The sequence below is a fragment of the Panthera tigris genome, chromosome A3 (assembly GCF_018350195.1).
Source record: "Panthera tigris isolate Pti1 chromosome A3, P.tigris_Pti1_mat1.1, whole genome shotgun sequence".
Taxonomy (NCBI): domain Eukaryota; kingdom Metazoa; phylum Chordata; class Mammalia; order Carnivora; family Felidae; genus Panthera; species Panthera tigris.
Window position 1 is genome coordinate 22965573 of NC_056662.1, and position 19161 is coordinate 22984733.

General features: G+C 45.0%; 1 protein-coding gene across 4 annotated transcripts; it reads right to left on the bottom strand.

The window, feature by feature from the left end:
• Window positions 1-952: 952 nt before the first annotated feature.
• Window positions 953-18596, bottom strand: AAR2 (AAR2 splicing factor). Of its 4 annotated transcripts, none has more exons than XM_042980476.1 (4): window positions 18575-18596; window positions 14972-15777; window positions 11420-11649; window positions 953-2335 (listed from the first exon to the last, which is right to left on the bottom strand). In XM_042980476.1, exons 2-4 carry the CDS (start codon window positions 15726-15728, stop codon window positions 2168-2170), a joined length of 1155 nt encoding a protein of 384 aa, XP_042836410.1. In that variant the 5' UTR covers window positions 15729-15777; window positions 18575-18596; the 3' UTR covers window positions 953-2167. The 4 variants fall into 4 exon arrangements, with proteins under 4 accessions (XP_042836410.1, XP_007073705.1, XP_042836408.1 ...); XM_007073643.2 differs by having other exon boundaries at window positions 18532-18590; XM_042980474.1 differs by lacking the exon at window positions 18575-18596 and adding an exon at window positions 18209-18515.
• Between the last annotated feature and the right edge of the window lie 565 nt (window positions 18597-19161).

Below are 19161 nucleotides of genomic sequence, written 5' to 3' on the forward strand. Positions count from 1 at the left end.
GGATTAAGTGAACTAACAGAACACTTAGCAAATAGTGGTTACTTTTTCTTAATCCCTGTTTGTGTGGGTTGTAGGGGGTAGTGGGTCTGTGTAGATAGCAGACCAACAGCTTGAAGAACATAGTCACATGACCCAACTTCCAGATGCTGCTCTGACAATGCCAGGAGGACACAAATTCTGTCCCAGTGGAACTCTAAGTACTAAATTGCAATGCCGTTACTTCCAGGTACTCAAAACTGAGTGTGCCGCAGGACCCAGGCCATATCCAGATTCACAGCCTCTGAATCCCTGTGGGGTGGGACTTGGAAATATGTACTTTAAAAAGTTATTATTGAGATATAATTTACATGGCATAAAATTCACCATTTTTAGGTGTGCACTTCCAGTGGGTTTTTTTTTGGGGGGTATATTCATAAGGTGGTACAGCCATCACCACTCGCTAATTCCAGAACCTTTCTATCACCTAAGAAACCCCAGAGCAATTGACAGTCAACCCCCTTCCCCACTCTCCCAGTCCCTGGCAACCACTAACTTTTCTCTCTGTGGATCTATCCTGGACAACTCATATGAATGCCGTCATGTAATGGGTGGCCTTTGTCTGTCTCTGTTCATTCAGCACAATGTTTTCAGGGTTCATCCATGTTGTAGCATGGACTAGTAATTCATTCCTTTGGAATGCGTACTTTTAACAAGCTCCCCAGGTAGTTCTGATGAGTGGGCTTTGGGTGGAAGAGAATAGCAAACTCACACAAGGAGGAACTTCTGGTTATTATAAAGCTACAGGGCCTCGATCCTTTCAGGTATGCCTATCTCGGAAGCCCCACTGGTCACAGCAGGCAAATCTGGCTGCTTGCCTCCTCCAGAGACTGAAGATGTTGGGCAGAGTCTCCTGGTGCTCAGTAGGGAGATGTGGGTCTATGGACAGTGGCCTGGCAGCTGAGAACTGGGCAAATTAACTGCAAGAGAGACTCACACAAGGGGATTTAATCTCAACTCAAAGACTTTAATGTATGTTATGCTCTTGGAAAAACATCTCCAAGGAAACAAATGGAACCAAAAGTCTTAACCAGCACGGATTCTCATTCAGAAACCTGGTATGAGCCGCAGCCTTGGAAAAGAATGGCGCAGGGATTCTGATCGTAGTACAATGGTTTGAGGTCAGGGTGGCAGGACCCATGTATGTGGGTACACCCTCAGGACTCCAAGGGAATGGGCGCATCATTACTCCTGTGGCTGACAGCTCCACAGCAGGACTGGGAAGATCCAGGTGGGTCAGGTCATCTCCAGAACTCTGAACACAGACAGAGAACTTCAGCAGGGCCAAAGAAGCCTATTCTGAGCAAGAACCTTCGTCTTTGTTGATGAATCTCTAGGTCATCAGAAATAGTCATGGTGGCTCTGGTGAGGAATAGGGATGTACAGAGGGGCTGCCAAGTCCCACTTCTGGGACTGAGGCCTCAGAGTGGAATGGATGAGAGGAACGTGGCATCAGCAAGGCCCCTGAGGTCAGGGGCCACAACAGTCTTGGATGATTACCCACTGGGACCTCTGGACAGGAGGAAGGGATGTTGACGGAGAAAGCAAAAGCTGACCACTCGTCAGACTCAACCCACCTGTCTTCTGGGTTCCCCCTTCCCAATCTGGAGATCCTGAGTGGTCACAGGCCTATGTTTTCTGTGATGTGTTCCCATTCAACAAGGGACAGACAGAAATTCTAGCTCATTTCCTTAGGAACTTCTAGTTAACTTTTAAAGTCACCAACGGATATCTCAGACCCTGTGCAGTCCAGGGTGTCTTTTCTAACCATCCTATGGAATGAGCTATCAGTTCTCTTGGGTTTTTGGCTCACATTCTTCTCATTCAGAATGAAGTAGGGTGCTGCTGAGGCAGGTCTCTCCCGAGAGCTTCTATAAGAGCCCATTTAGAATTCAGTTAAGTTAGTCCCATGGCCAGGCTGATGGGAGCCCATGAATGTGCCCTCAGGATGCACATAGCCTCTTTGGTACTGAAGAAACTTATTTACTGGTAAAAGAGGGAATTCTGGCTCTAACTTTGTAGAACCTGGTGGGGCCACTACCCCTACAGGTCCCGGTAGGAAGGGATGAATGGAGAGGCCAGGACTGCAGCTGTGTGGGAAGGGGCCTCCCCTGGCTGACAGTATTCCCAGTTAGCCAGTCTCCACACCCTCGGGGAGCTCCACCACCACTGGGGCACAGTCCTCTGGCTCTGCCTCAAAGTCCCACCGAAACTTCTTGGTCAGGTGAGCTTGGAACTTTTCAGCTTTCTGCCTCAGGGTGGCATCCACGGCAACGCTGCAGGCGGAGGAAAAGAAAACCTACAGAGAACAGAGGATAAGTCACTCCTGAGAACACAGTGGGGGCTGAGAAAGCTGTGGAAATTTCCTCATGGTGTTCAGCTCTCTGGGGCGGGTGGATCAGCTGCTGCTGGCACAGGCCCAGGCCACCTGCTGTGCTCCCCCCAAACCAAGAAAGAAGGTCCAAACCCAGCTGAGAAGCTGGGGCAGGACTAGAATGGAAAATTACTATCTTGGGCAGAGATGCCCCATTGAGAGTAAGGCCAGTGGGGCCATCACCCAGGCCTGGTCCCCTGAGGTGCTCTCCTGGGCACCTGGGCAATAACTACACCAGCTGGTATCAAGAAAGGCTTGAAGGGCTTATAAGCAAGCCCCTGTGTCCCATAAAGTCACAGGCCCTACGCCAACGAGGTGGAACCGCTGCTCTAATCTACATGGGCCACAGGCTGCCAGACTGAGGTTTCTATTCCCTTTGAAAGTTGTCTTTGAGGTTCTTCTCTTGAAACTGTGGTAACACACACGTAACACAAAACCTACCAATTTAACCATTTTTTACATTATCATTTGAAAAACTAATACACATGATATTTACCATTTTGACCATTTTTAAGTGTACAATTTAGTGGCATTAACTACGTTCACATTGCTATATAACCATCACCACCATCCATCTTCAGAATTTGTTCATCCCTCCCTCAAATGATACTCTGTACCCATTAAACACTAACTCCCCATTGCCCCTCCCCCAGCCCCTGGAAGTCACCCTTTGCCTTCTGTCTCCATGAACTTGTCTGCTCTAGGTACCTTGTACAAGTGGAATCATACAGTACTTGTCCTCTTGTGCCTGGCTTATTTCACTTAGCATGAAATGTCCTCAAAGTTCTTTCATGTTGTAGCACGCATCCAAATTTTCTCCCTTTATAAGGCTGATACTCCACTGTATGCATATACATTATGCTTCCCATTCACCTGTCAATGACCATGTGGGTTGTTTCTACTTTCTGGCTATTATAAATAATGCTGCTGTGACATGACAGGAGTCCCTGCTTTTAATTTTGGGGGGTTTAAACCTAGAAGTGGAATTTCTGGATCATGAGGTAATTCTGCTTAATGTTTTGAAGAACCACCATATGTTTTCTACAGGGGCTGCACCGGTTCACATTACCATTAGCAATGAACAAGGGTTCTAATTTCTTCACGTCATTGCCAAGATCTGTTATTTTTTCTTATTTATTAAAAAAAAATTTTTATTTATTTTGAAAGAGAGACAGAGTGGGAGAGGGGCAGAGAGAGAGCGAGACACAGAATCTGAAGCAGGCTCCAGGTTCTGAGCTGTCAGCACAGAGCCTGACGCGGGGCTCGAACTCATGAGCTGTGAGATCATGACCTGAGCCCAAGTCGGGCACTCAACCGACTGAGCCACCCAAGTGCCCCCATTATTTTTTAGTAATAGCCACCGTAATGGGTATGAAGTGCTATCTCACTGCGGTCTTGATCTGCATTTCCCTAATGGGCAGTGATGTTAAGCACCTTTTCATGTAGATGTACTGGCCATCTGTATGTCTTCTTTGGAGAAATGTCTACTTAAGTCCTTTGTCCAGTTTTAGTCAGGTTTTTGTTATTGTTGAGTTACTGTAGTTCTTTATATATTCTGGATATTAATCCCTTGTTTTGATGTTCTTTTTAATTCGGTTTCATCTGATATAACCATGGGCAGGGGGCAGAACAGTAATTTTCTCTACATGTGATTTTCCTGGATCCCAATTACTTCTAAGAGTAACAGCAAACTCATTACTCTTTCTCATATTATTTTACTGTTTTCAAAGAAGTTTCAGAATATCCCAACAGACCCTCACAAAGACACACCAGAATGCCTATTTTATGGAAATGGAGGCAAAGAGGAGTTAAATGACTGGATAAAAACCACGCAGAAGGGAAAGGGTAGTTTTTTCCAGACTACCCTACAGACACAGGAGCATGAAGGTGGGAGAAGCTCTTTGTTCCACATCAGTCTAGTGCTGTGGCCAGCCCACATTCCACCATGGAAGGAATCTCATCTCCAGGAGCCTTGACCTGATAAAATTAACAGGTGTACTATACAGCTGATTCCAGGGACACCTGCTTCTCCACTGCCTATTAGCAGGAGTGAAGCTCATTTTAGTGGTCTCTGTTTGGATCCATTTTGTTGAAGTGGTAGCAAGGACAGAAGTGACTGAGGTTAGGGCGGAGGGGAGTATGTGCAGAAGCATGCGTGGGGGTTACAGAATTTGGTTTCATTAACTTGGGAATCGACTAAACACAGGAGCGGGAAGCAAAGCCACAACAAAACAGATCAATAACTAATTAGAGGGGTTGTGTGAGCTTGGTGGTGGGAGGGCAGCAGGGAAACCGGCCGCCTGTCTATAGGCAGCTAATGGAGCTTGCCCTGGAGTGCTGAATGTGGAGCCCGGCTGAACTCTGGGGAGGGGCCCCTGTACGGGAAGCAGAGAAGCCTCATTTCAAGCAGCATTAGCTCTGGAGGCCCTGCATACCCTTGGGTGTGCCCCAAGGTCCTGGGGAGGCTGCTGGCTGAATTTGCTAAAGCCTCTTCCTGTTCCTCTTCTTACACAGTAAACTGTACCCCTCTCCACACAGCCCTGCCTCTCCAGCCACATTGAGCAGCTGCCAAACATGCTCTATTGCCTCTTCTGTGCCTCTCTACACACACATGCTTTTTTCTCTGCTTAGACTACCCTTCCATCCCAACTTTCACCTTCTTCACCTACTAATTTCCACTAGTGACTCAGGTTCAGCTCAGACATCACCTCCTTTAGTATGTCTTCCCAGACCAAGGATGGAACAGGTGCTCCTTTATGCTCCTCCAGGGCCCAGGGTTACCACGAACATAGCCTCAATTTCAGTTAGGTAACAGTCCATTTGCTGTTGAGCTCTCCCAAGAGACAAGGAGCCACTCCAAAGCAGTGACTCTCGGCTACTGCATACCACACTCCTGGCACAGAGTCTGACATAACGGTGTTTAATGAGCAAAAAAATGAAGACCACAGGTTCTATGAAAATCCATTTTTGGTTCACTTCTGCAGTCCTTGGCACCAACTAATTGCTCAATAATTATGTGATGGTGCTGCACAACATAAAGGACTCGTCCTGGGGAGGAAGTGGCCCCTGAATGCCACCAGCTCACAAGCTACCTCCTTGTGACATGCCTCTTATAAAAGCCCAAGCTGAAATGAACTGCTCCAGCTTCTGTTCCCCTCACACTGGGCCTGAGCCTTCCTTATAGCATTTCTCAAACTGTGCTTGTATCACAGTGATCTGTGCTCCTTATGGGTAGAGGATGAGTCTTTATTCTCAATGTGTTCCACACAGCGTATCGCCCAGGGCCTGGCATAGAGTTAGGGCCCACAGGATGTTCACTGAACAGATATGAATGAGATGCAGGGGCTGCCCTGCATTTGGCAATGGCCAAGAGGGACAGGTCCAAACAGTCTGGGCTCATACTCATCATTCATCCTTCCCAACCATCTCTCAAACGATGCCGGGGAGTAAAATCAACCAGAGGCAGGTATAAGAGAAGGCTTCTGTCTGAAAAATAAGGCTTCTAATTTAATAAGTGCTTTGTCCTTTTTAAAGAACTTGTCAATTTAATCTTTACAAGCCTGGACACTACAAACCTGGGAGGTAGGAGGCCAGGAAATTGTTATTCCCACTGTACAGATGAGAATGGTGATAAACACTGAGCAAGTTAATAAATGTTGAGCGAAATCCAATCCAAGTAGAGAAATCTCAATCCTTTCTCCCTACCGAGACCTTCTTTTTGTCTCGACACAGACTTAATATATTAGTAGTATTTTCAGCACTGCCCTATGGGGAGCCAGGGACTTTTTTTAAAAAGCAACTTTACTGAGGTATAATTTACATACAACTAAATTCACCCATTTTAAGTGTTCAATTAGTTTTGACAAATGTGTACACCCATGCAACCACTGTATAATATAATCAAGGTAAGTATTAGTTTTTCTCTTTCGGTATTCAGTGTTACGAGTCTGAGGCCCACACACCATCATAATCAGAATACTGAATAGTCTTGTCACTCCAAGGAACTCCCTTGTGCTGCTCTTTAGTGGTCAAACCCTCCCCCTACCCAAGCCCCTGGCATCCAATGGTCTATTTTTGCCCATGTAGTTAACAAACTTAATATTTGAAAAACCCATGATTCAGAAAAGGAGATGTATAGACAGTACCTAGTTTTCAAGTAAGAATTTACTTTGATTCTCTTGTTTTTAGATTAATTTTATGGTTTCCTCAGAAAATGTAATAATGATCTATTTGTTTTACTTTAATTAAAGTGAAATCAAATAAACACTTAACATCACTGAGAAATGAATCATCTTAATATCGGAAGATTAAACCTGGATATTTAAAAAATATTTCTGAAAAAGGATAATAACACGACAAAAAACTGCATTTATCTAAAACTAAAAGCAAACCCCAACAAAAATAAAATAAAATACAATAAAAGCACAGCCCTTGGGTATTTTTCTTTAAATATAGAAAAAGGTATTCATATTTTCATCATTAAGTCTATATATTCTAAAATGGTAAATAACTTTAATCAGAAATGTGAGAGCCTCCTTTTAAACCCAAGTTAAATAAATTGAGTTCAGTCAGGTCACCTTGAGAAATTCAAAATATCAAGGTGGGTAGCTGAGTCACTATCTTATCCTATTTTTTGGACAGACAAAAAAGATGAAATTTCCTAATTTTTTCAATTCCCAAATGACTATTCAACTTAGAATGAAACTAGCCAGAGGTAGAACATTCTCTTTCCACCTGCAGAAGAAGAGAGTGGTCTTAAAAGCAAAACTATCAATCATTTCACAATGATTACCAGGAGTAAACAGCAGCAGGAATCATGTCTTCTGACGTCACTTTAAAGACTTTGGGATGTTTCATCTGGGGCTAATAAATGGGAACCCACCACAGGCTTCAGAATCAAAACGCAGCCTTGCTATCCACTAGCTCTGGTGATCTTGGGCAAGATGATGTGACCTCTCTGATCCCGTTTCCTCACCATAAAGTGAAATGATACACTTAACTCTGAACATTGTTGTGAAGGCTAAATGAGATAATGCACACAATAAATGTGACAAAGGGATAGCTGGTGGCAGGAGGTGTATGAGCAGGTAGATGAAATTGATCATGGCTGGTGCTGTGATAAAAATACTATAGACATCATTGTCAGAGCCAGTGTTTTCCATCAAGAGTTAAAGATGGACACTGGCATTTAGAATATTGGCAAGAAATGAAGCTGGAAAGCATAGGTGGCCTACTGTGACTAAAAGTATTTTAAAAAACAGGTTACGTGACTATATGCCCAAATGCTATGCAATCAGCAACGAGAATCCTTATTTTGTACATAACTCACTTTCTAACACACTATTAAATTCAGATTATCCTTTCATTGGTTTTAAACAAATTATGGTGACTCAAGTTGCTTTTAATAAAAGAAAAAAACTGCATCTATTTTTGTAAAACAAATAATTTTTATTCAAGCTAAATCCATGGGATTTATAAAAATCAGTGGCATCTATTCAAAAGGGCCTCTAATGACAGAGGCCATTACGTGGCTAATTTTATACCAGCTAATGTGGCAGCCTTTAAGTGCTTACACATACAAACACCAGTCCCTCTCTGTGGGTAGTAGCATTTAAGTTCCTAAGTAAGAAAGCCAGTTCCACTTACTTGACTACCTGGGGGCAGAGCAGGCAGCTGGCTGAGGAAGGCTTTCATGGACTGATTCATTCACTCATACACACCCTGAGTGAGTGCGTCTGTGTGGGGGGACTGGATTCTCACTGCCAAGATGGTACCAACATTAACTCTCCATTTAAAAAAAAAAAAGGGGGGGGGCGCCTGGGTGGCTCAGTCGGTTAAGCATCCGACTTCAGCTCAGGTCATGATCTCATGGTTTGTGGGTTCGAGCCCCACGTCGGGCTCTGTGCTGACCACTCAGAGCCTGGAGCCTGCTTCGGATTCTGTGTCTCCCTCTCTCTCTGACCCTCCCCCATTCATGCTCTGTCTCTCTCTGTCTCAAAAATAAATAAACGTTAAAAATTAAAAAAAAAAAAAAAAGGTATTATAATATCCTTTTCTACAGCGTGCCTGTTGAAATCTCACTCATCCTTCCAATACATGGTTAAATGCCTCCTTTCACAAACAGCCACTGCTGATCCTCTACCTCCTCATATTGCAACCCCAGTCTTAATCAACCAATTCCTTTATGATGCTTATAATGCCCTTTGATCCCACTGCACTGTTTATACTCATCATATTAGAGGCATCTATTTACACTACCACATGATCAATGCATTCCATCCATCTAAAAACATCCAATTACACAAAGTGAGAGAAATGCTAGGCCTTGACTAGGTGTTGAAAATAACGAGATGAACAACAAACAGGCTTTGGATAAAAGTTCACAGCTTAGTGGGGAAGTCAGGCGGACAACGTACACATTTCAGCATGCACGGCCTGTGCAATATAATAGCAACACGTCCAAAGTAGGCTAATAATATGTAAAGGAGAGAGATCAGGGATGGCTTCACAGAGAAATGCCTTGAGGGCATCTTGTAGGATGAACAAGTCCACATCGGGTAGAACAAAAATCATGTTCAGTTAAGAAGGCATGAAACATGGGCATAAAGTTTCAGTCGTGCCAAATGAAAACGTTCTAGAGATCTGCTGTGCTTATAGTTACCAATACTGTACTGTAAACTTAAAAATGTGTTAAAAGGGTAGATCTCATGTTATGTGTTTTGTGCCATCGGGGGGAAAAAAAGGCCTGAAATAGCATGGCATATGTGGGAATGTGCAGGGAGACCACTATTGCTAGAGTTGACATGGGGGAAGTAGGGAGAGGAAGGAGAAGCTGGAGAACAGGTCGGGAGCCAGATCAGAATGGGCCTTGTGACCTATGCTTGGGCTTTGAACTTTCTAGGAAACAAGGAGATGCAGAGAAGTAGGATCATGTCCGCATGTCAGAGGAGCAACTCAGGATGCAGCATGAGACATGGGTGGACTGACCAGGGTTGGCATGCGAGCTGACAGACTGATGCAGTCTAGATGAGACCACACAGGTCTCAAGGCCTGCCTCAGGAAAATGGTACTAGGGCATGACAGCCTTCTAAACAATGCTGTCTGGAGGGACTTGAGTCAATTCATTTGTTTACTTTCCCACGTCAGGGACTCTGTCTTGTTCAAAGTTCTATTCCCAGTTCTACAACAGGGCCTTGAATATAGCACATGCTCAGCAAATACCTGCTAAATCAATGAATAAATCCCTCAAGGGCAGGAACCCTGACTAACTAATATATGTAACCCTCAACACCTTCAGCAGAGTGTTGTATATAAAGGCAGGATGCTCAAAAATATGTGTTGATATATTTTTTTAAAGGCATCTGTCCTGGATTTTTCTAAAAAATGACATCAAATGTTCTTGGTGAAAAGTCCAAAGACAGAATTCTTCCATCAGCTTTGCACACTCCACTTGGGCATCTAGCAACCCATCTGGGTCCTCTCTGCTTCATAAATCATTGTTGGCAACACAGCGTCAGTCATTAGAGCTCAGCTGTCGGTTGTGCTGACAATGGTCAGGACAGCCAATGACACAGTGTGGCCCTCCTATGTTTGTGTGACAGCATTAACGCACATCACAAGGGTAGCACGTCATTCCCATGGGCCACTGCCAGAGGCAAGTTAGCAAGCGGATGCCCCCTCTCACCCCTCATCAGTTACTGGCTCACACAACCCAATAACTTTGGTGGTGGGGGGGGTGGAATTTCCCCTTAGGAGGAAAGATGAAGGGATTTAATTCCTCTGTTATATCAATAGCCAGTAAAAGAGCAGTTTTAGAACTCTTCTGAAGTAGAATACGCCAGGCTCAAACCATCAGCTTGACCAACTTGTCCCCATCGTCTGCACAAGTCTTCCAACCGCCAGAGTTTTGTCAGCTGCCTGCTCACAGGGATTCTTCCAACAGTATGTTTTTTTCTCAAAAAGTGTCCACTACCTGAGAAACAAGCCCCTGGTGGTATTTCCACTAATGTCAATCAAGAATCCTTACTGGGGGGGATCTACGTCATATGCAGTACCTACATCATATGCAGTATCCCGACTCTGCCACTTACCAGCTCTGTGACCTTATATAAATGACTTAATCTTTCGAGTCTCAATGTTCTCATTTGTAAACAGGAAATAATCCTCCCTTCCTTGAAGGGCTTCGGAGAGATTAAATGAGGGAATCCAAGAAGCATGATAACCATGATGCCTGATACTCAACAGGCATTCCCTGAAAGTTCATTCCTTCTCTCACCCTGGGTGGGTGTGGGAGGTTAGTGAATAGCCACCTTGCAAGGAGTGGGCCTCATAGTGGTATCACACACAGGGAGAAAAAAGCAGCTCAGGGAACAAAAGTATGGAAATTGACAGCTTCTGCATCTTCTACCCTTGAGAAACTTACAAAATGTGAGTGACTGAGGCTGTCCCAAGAACATAAAGGAAGCTAATCTATTTGCAAAGGGAGGAAATAGCACAGGATGAAGATTGTAAGTTGTTTGAAGCTTCTTCCTTAATTATCACTCATAATGAAAATTTAATTGCCAAGTTAAAAGCAAATTTCACTTTTTCGGTCAGAGAATCTCTGCAGAAACTGGCACGTTTTGTTTGAACAGGAAATCAAAGTTACTTTAATACTTAAATGAGATCTAAGGAGCTGCAGATGTTTCCCTGGAAATAACAAGCTTCAAAACTCTGTCCTACTGGGTTGTACCAACTTATGGCTACAGTTTTGAGCTGAATAACTCATAGAGGTGGAAGTTATTCAAATGCCAAGTACCCCACTGCATGGCACTCTAGGAGCAAGTCAGGGAAATGGTGGTACAGAGAGAGGGTCTCTGGCATCAAGGAACTCACAACTGAGTAGAGGGGAGAACCAGGAAACAGCCCGAGGTTAGGTAACTGAAACAAAAGAGTAACCTTCCCAGGGTGCTTTCACCCATCCTAGCCTTAATTCTGACCCCCATGGGTGTCAGCCAAAAGATGGCTCACCTGTAAGGTGCTGGTGAGGAAGTTGTTCTGGGAGACAATGTCCACAAAGAAGTCAGCGGGGATCTCGCCGAGCTGGTGGTACAGGATGGAGATGAGGTTGATGTAGAGGGTGTGGTGCTTCACCATGGCTTCTTCGGACCGGCACAGGAGATTCAGGAGCCGCTTCCAGTGCTCAAATGCCTCATACACATTCCCCAAGAGGAAGCATACAAATGCAAACTGGAGTTCACCTGAAAGGCACACAGAGAATGATCCTGAGACGGTGGAGTGCCGGCTGACTGTACAAGGCCGCCAAGTCTACTGGACCTCAGCCATGGGTGGTGGCCTTGTATCCTGGCACCCCCGCAGAGCACTCCTACTAGGTGGGGTTTTGCACTGAGCAGATGCTCAGTAAAAGTTTACTGAACTGCTATAAACTCAAGCCACGAAAAACCAAACTGTGGTTTTGTAAAATCAGACTACAAAAGAAGTACACCTAATATTTGCCTGGCACTTAAGAAGTTTACCAAATGTGTTCATGCATATTATGCCAGGCAGATCCCAAACTTGACTGCCCAGCAGAATTACTAGGAGAGCTGATTAAAGATGAAGCTGCCCAAGCTGCACCCACGGAGATCCTGGTTGAGGAGAGATGATGAAGCATCACTATCTGTAGCTCGAAAAAGCTCCCTGGGTGATTCTGATGCAGATGGTCTGTTCCAGCACCGGGGAAATGCTGTACTACACCATGTAATCCTCAGTGCAACTCCAGAAGGTGTTCAGGGAAAGTGGTACTTGTCTCATTTTGCAGATGAAGTCAAGGGACTTGCCCAAGGTCACACATCCAATGCTTGCCAGTGGGAACAACAGAAAAACAGATTTCCTATCAGGTGACAACAGTTCCAGAGCCCCCCAGAAGAGGAAAATTCGTGAGTATTTGTTCCAGGCTTAGCCTGCCAGCCGAAATCACTTGCATTTGCTTACCCACAGGGCTCTGTAATTGGATCTCTATGAACAGCTTTGTGGCTAAATAGCACCAGCTCTGGAACCAAACTACCTGAGTTCAAATCTCAGCTCTACCCTTCACAGCTGTTTGACCTTGGGCAAGTTACTCAATCTGTTTATACCTCAATTTCCTTAATTGAGGGCTGTGGTGAAGATTAAATGAATCAGTATAGTACATATAAAGCATTTAGAATAATGCCTGGCACAAAGGAGCACTCAAGAAATATCAGTTATTATTATTCCCACATTTCCACCAGATGCCTGTCTCAAACAAAGAGACCTGATGATCCAGAAGCCACTGTCCTTGGGCAAGCAACTGGGTCTCTCGTTGCCAAGATATACTGTTGCTGATGAGAGACATTCTCTCTGGCTTCAAATCTAATGAGGGCTTCGGTGGTGTTATACCTACATGTAGGCCATAAAAAGAACAGATGCACTCAACACCAAGTACCTCTTTAAATGCATGCTGTTTGATCTCTGTTCCCTCCAGAGACCTGAAAAACTAGTACCCTATTCCTAGGCTCGTGGAACTAAGTTTGACTAGCTGCCTGGTCCAGATATTAGATGTTGACTGATATTTTCAAGACACAAATTTTCTTTGTACCATTGAGGTTAATTCTACAGTTGGCTTTACCTGGTTAGTTGTGGAAATAGGAGCTTATTCTCTGAATTTAGGGCACTTACTTGAATTCATGCATTTCTGGCCTAGTCTAAAATTAAATTATGAGATCAGAAATAATTTCAAGGAGCTGTCAGGAAGATATAAAGTTATCCCTGCAACAGACCTTTCACAAGATTACTTTGAAGAACTAAAATGTTTAACAGGTAGAAAACAGGATTTCTGTTCATTTCTAAGCCAGAATTTCAACTGTTACTTATTAAACAATAATACTGTGTAATGCATTAAGATGCACCCATTAAAACATGCCCTTTCATCAGCGAGCCAATGATATAGAGGGCCCTATATTCAAATTTCTCATTGATTTCCAACAGAAAAATAGGCAAATACCTGGACAATTTGTAAAAGAAAAAATATAAATAGCTGTTAAAGGTGTGACAAATGTTTGTTGTCACTAGCAATCAAAGAAATATAAATTGAAACAAGACATCATTCTCCAACCATGCAGTCTTTGCTAAATTGCCATTTCAGAGGTGATACACAACAGCCTCACCCCAGCTGGCAACATGCTCCCTCTGATCAACAATTTCAGCCCTGGGGGCGCCTGGGTGGCTCAGTCAGTTGTGAATCCGACTTTGGCTCATGGTTCGTGAGTTTGAGCCCCGTGTTGGGCTCTGCTGACAGCTCGGAGCCTGGAGACTGCTTCGGATTCTGTGTCTCCCTCTCTCTCTGCCTCTTCCCCACTCATGCTCGCTCGCTCTCTCTCTCTCTCAAAAATAACCGTTAAAGTTTTTTGAACAATTTCAACCCTAAATGTATGTCTAAGTACACACAAGGATGTTCACTAGATGACACAATAGAGAAAATAGGGACATCTTAAAGGTCCATCAACAGAGGGTTAGTTCAATAACTATGGCACATAAGCAGCCACATTAGAGGGACTGTTTCAATGACATAGAAAAATGTTTATATTAAAGCAGATTATAAAATAACAAAATAAAATACTGTAATCTTGTTTTTGTAAAAAATCATATATACACACAAACACATATAATTAAGTAGAAGAAAAAAAAACTAAAAGGAAATTCATAGAAATACACAGAGACTCAAATGAAATACTGCACATAGATACATACATATATAAAAGACAAAAAGTTAATACACCAAAATGTAAAAAAGGTTATTTCTAGATGGTGGGAATTGGGAGTGAATTTTTGTTTTGCTTCTCTGATGACCATATGTTATTTTTGCACTAAGGGAGAAAAGCAATGAAAATTTTTTAAAAATCGCCATCCTGGGGGCCCCTGGGTGGCTCAGTCGGTTGGGTGCCCGGCTTCGGCTCAGGTCATGATCTCACAGTTCGTGAGTTCAAGCCCCACGTCGGGCTCTGTGCTGACAGCTTGGAGCCTGGAGCCTCCTTCAGATTCTGTGTCTCCCCCTCTCTCTGCCCCTTCCCCACTCACACTCTATCTCTCTCTGTCTCAAAAATAAATAAACATTAAAAAAAAATTTTTTTTTAAATCGCCATCCTGGTCTAAGCCAGTGGAGAGACCAACACCTTGAGAGAATCAGGAGCAAACTGAGGAGGCAGATGGGAACCCAGAGCCCTGGGCTCTGGTCTCATTTCAACCACATTGTTGGCCAAATCCTTTCCATCTGTGAACCTCAATCTGTAAAATGAGGGGCTGGGCCACATCAGTGGCTCCCAAACACAGGAATGGCTGCATCAGGTTCACCTATGGTGCTTGCTTACTATATAGACAGACAGACAGGTATTGCTCCACTCCAGATCTCTTGAATCAGTCCCCAGCGGGACTGGGTGAGACTGCTTCCTTAGCCAAGTTTAGGAACCACTGGACTAGATAGTCCAAGATGCAGCCCTTACTCTAAAGCCCTCTACCACACACTTGTCCCCTGGCCCACTCCCAAAGAGTCTTGTCCCTCCTCACCGAGCACATCCTGGGGGTTGCTGGGGAATTGCTTGCTGAGCACAGTCTCCAAGGCATAACTCAAGTCCATGCTGTGCCTGGTTATCTCTGCTGGCGTGGCACCTGCCGGGTATGTCTGTGTGGGCAGCTCTGAGAAGCGGATCTCCGTGCCGGCTCTGGGCTTCATCTCTGGCAGCCGGGCCAGGCCCTCCTGGTAGCTTTTGCACTCAGTGCCGCAGCGAGGTAGATTCTGCTTTATCCGGTCCTTAGTGTGCTTCATGGACAGCACAGGAAGCACCTCTGAGAAGGCACAGATCTGTCGGCTCTCAGGCTGCAGCTTCTCCATTGTGGCCTCACTGATGAAGTTGGTGAGTGAGATCCACTTCTTGAGTGTGGCATATGGGTAAGGTCCCAGGAATTGGTCCAGCTCCTGGAGGTTGGCCCTCATGGCCTCCACCTCAGCCTCTGGGGCTGGGGACAGGTCTACCTCTTCTCGAATTGCATTCCAGCGTAGGACCATCAGCCCCCGCTGCTGCAGACTAAGGAAAAAGCCCATACGAGGCCCCACCTCCCTGGGATTGGCCTTGTCCACAGAGCTATAGTGGAGGAAGTGGATGCCTGGTGGGATCATCTTCACGCCCCGGAACTTGGGCCCCACCTCCCAGGAGTTGTAGTCGATGCCAAACTCTGTCCCCTTGGGCATATTCAGGATGACCACGGTGGCCCCTTCAAAGAAGAGGCGCTTGGCAAGCTCAGGATCCATCTGCATGGCAGCCATGAGACCAGTGGTACGTGACCAAAAGAACAACCCTTCTTGTCTTACAGAACTGAAAAAAGAAAGAAATCAGAGTTCATCATTTGCTGAGGATTCTCCATGTGCCAGATTGAATCAGACCCTTGACATAATTATCTCCTTTAATCTTCACCACAAACCTTAATCAGTTTTACCAATGAGGAAAATAAGACTCACAGAGAAAGAGGATTTTGTGTTTTAATGAGCGAGAACACTCACTTCACAGCTAGAAAGACATCAAGGAGAAGTGACATGCTCAAGGTCTCACAAATTAGAACTTAGGTACCCTGTCCTCCAGGCCAGCATTCTTCCCACTGTCCACTCAGGATCTGCTCTCACATCTCTCTCTCTCTCTCTCTCTCTCTCTCTCTCACTCACACACACACACACACACACACACACACACACACACACACACACAACAGAGGCTGAAGGTGGGGAAAGCCTGGGTGGTCTATTCGAAACTATAACTGTGCCTAAATTGTCTTACACTACACCTCTGCCTAAACTCGATTGCTAAAGAGTCCCAAGGACTTGAGAAGGATATACCCAATTTCTCATAAGCCACAAGGAAGGCCCAGATATGGACAAAAGGTGGAAAGTGAGTGCTCAGTATCTAAAATTCACAAAAGGTTTGGGAAGTGGAGAGCTTTTCAGCCACAAACCTCCTCTTCCCATTTTACACATAAAAACCCTAATGTCCAAGGAGTTAAACAACTTCCCAAAGGGTGCACAGTCAGCAGAAACTCTGGACCACTTGCCCAGAATGGATTCAGGTGGCGTGGCTGGCCCAAGATCAGTATTTAGAAGAGAAAGAGCTTAGAATACTTATTTTACCCACCTCTGAACTATCCATGAGGCCATACTGAGAAAACATGTATGCAGGCAGATACTGACTGGGTGGTATTTATAAGGAATGGTTTCAACATGAACTAATTTAATCCAAACAATTACCTAACCTTCTAGTCCCAAGATACTTACCTATTCAATTCAGCAAGTAATCACCGAGCGCCTGCACTATGCCAGGATCTTTGCCTGAAACAATAATCTGTGAAACATCCACAGAGTAGGACAGTCACTGCCCTCTAGGCACTTCTAACCCAGCCAGATATACAAACAAGACCCCCAAATTTCACAAACAGAAGAACCAGCTGCCTGTTTAATTTTTCTTACTCTTATGTTAAAACTAAACTGGGAGGAAAGGAAGACCAACCAGTTTCAAAAAATGTTAAGGGCATATTTTATCATCTTAACCCAAAACCACTACAAAGGACTCTCACTCTGAATCAGCACTTTTTTCTCAAACTGCAAATCACAACTCATTAATGGGTCAAGAAAGCAATGTAGAGTTTCAACCAACATTAATTTTTTTTAAATGAAAGGAACAGAATCAAAAAAAAAAATCAGAGTGCATCATGAGTAACAAAGATAATAACTGTTTTCTGAAGTTTTTTTGTGTTTGTATGTACTTTTGGTCATAAGGTAAAATGCATTTGTTACTGGAGGTCACAGTCAAAAGTCTGAAAGCCACTGCTAACTAATTTGCATCATCACCTTCTTATTCCTAACCCTGAATTCAGAAGGTACTTAATAAATACTTGCTAAATTAAGAGCTACTGCATTCAGAATAATTGTTCATCAATTAGCCATTTTCCCTTGGGGCATCTGTGTGCTCCTCCTTCATAATGACATTCCTTTATTCCAATTCCACCAGCCCATAATTCTCCTCACTGTATCGTCAGCAGCTGGCACGTGGCCTGGCACAGAGAAAATGCCCTGGCATGCAGAAAGTCACATCCATCTGCTTCTCTCTACCACATCCTTACTCCAAGTTACCTGTCCCTCACCCAAAGAGTGCCTGCCCCTCCAATCCGCTCTCCATCCAACAGCCAGAATGAACTTTTTGAAGTGCCAATCTAAGCATGTCACCACCCACACTTAATGCCATCTGAGTGGCTTCTCATGTGGCTCCTGGAAAACCAGAATTCCTACCGTGACCTACAAACCCTACAAGGTCTGTGCTGCCTGGTCCCTGGCAACTCCTCCAGACTGTTTCACACCACGCACCCCACCCCTGCAAGCTCTCTGTATCAGCCACACTGGCCTCTTTTAGACCCTCAAGCAGAAGTCTGCTCTGCATAGAAAACTCTTCCCTCCCCTATTCCTCAAATCATTTTTCTGATCTCAGCACTACTGTCATTTCCTCAGTCCAGCTTCCTTGAGTCCATGTCCCGGGGCTAGATCAGGTATCCAGTGATACACTCTCAAGGCACCTTGTACCTTTCCATTTCATTTATCAGGCTGCAAATTTGCCTATGTTTAATAGACGGCTGTCAGCTCCGTGAGACTTGAGCCTTTTTGTACCTCGAGCACATAAAAGATGCTTGATAAGCATTTATTTAATGAAAACATGATATCCATTTTGTAGATGAGAAACGAAGGGATGGTTTGGGCAAATACCTTACCCAAAATTACAGAGTCGGACATAACCATGTCGGACGCGGCCACAGTCTCCGGCCCCCAAGTTCTAAAGTTAGGGGGAAAAAGCGCGAAGTTACCCCGGGTGCCCCAGGAAGTAGTGGCGACGGTGTCTCTGGTGACGGTTTCTTAGGGAGAAAGGCCTGCAGAGCCACCAGGGTCCCACCACCGGCCAGAGACCAGGACGCGTACGTCCCGGCGAGGTATCCCACTTCAGGGCACTCCGCGATCCGGAGCCGGGATGAGGGAGCCCGGGCCACACAGACAACGAAAGCAGAGGAGTTAAAACAGGCCAGGACGCCGCACTCACCAGCTTCGGACTCTCCCCACTCTGAGACACCGGGGAAACTCACCGGAAGTTCTCCCGCTTTGGCGCGGGACGGGAGCGACGGGGAAAGCGGCCCGGCAGAGCTCTTGGTCTCGGGAAGAACGGTCCGTGGCTGCAGGTTCCGCCCCATCAAATGTCGTCTTTTGCCACTTTCAGTTACACGTTTCAACTCCTGAGCCATGGGTAACAACTTTCACCAAACTATGCATATCCTGCTCCAGAAACACATCCACCAGCACTGGTCCTTTGGTCTCAGTCATTGTTGCTGAAGCTGGGGTCAAGATTATGACTGCCTAGTAGCCACAATCTGATGCTCAGGAATGGTCCAGGTCAGCCGGTATCTACCTGAGTATCACCTCTGGCCCATTATCACCCAGTTTCAGCTTCCAACCACACTCGGCCCTAGAGGAGATTGTCAGATTGTCAGAAATCCAGCCCCCAGCGTGGAGAGGAACCAGTCTCAGCCACAGTAGCCACCACATGGATCCCTCCAGCCATAATCCCCCAGTAACCTCAGGCGGTGCAGGCAACGACAGTCTTAGTCTCTGTTGTTTCCCTGGAACGGAGTAGGAAGCGCCAGGCACAAAGTCTCAGCTGGATATATAACTAGAT

Bases quoted from the DNA above. Each gene is read 5' to 3' on its own strand.
- AAR2 (XM_042980476.1), bottom strand. From the start codon at position 15,728: ATGGCTGCCATGCAGATGGATCCTGAGCTTGCCAAGCGCCTCTTCTTT. The intron at 11,650-14,971 runs GTGAGGAGGGAC...TGTGCCTTTCAG, and splicing joins CAACCCCCAGGATGTGCTCG to GTGAACTCCAGTTTGCATTT. The intron at 2,336-11,419 runs GTGAGCCATCTT...TGTTCTCTGTAG, and splicing joins TCCTCACCAGCACCTTACAG to GTTTTCTTTTCCTCCGCCTG.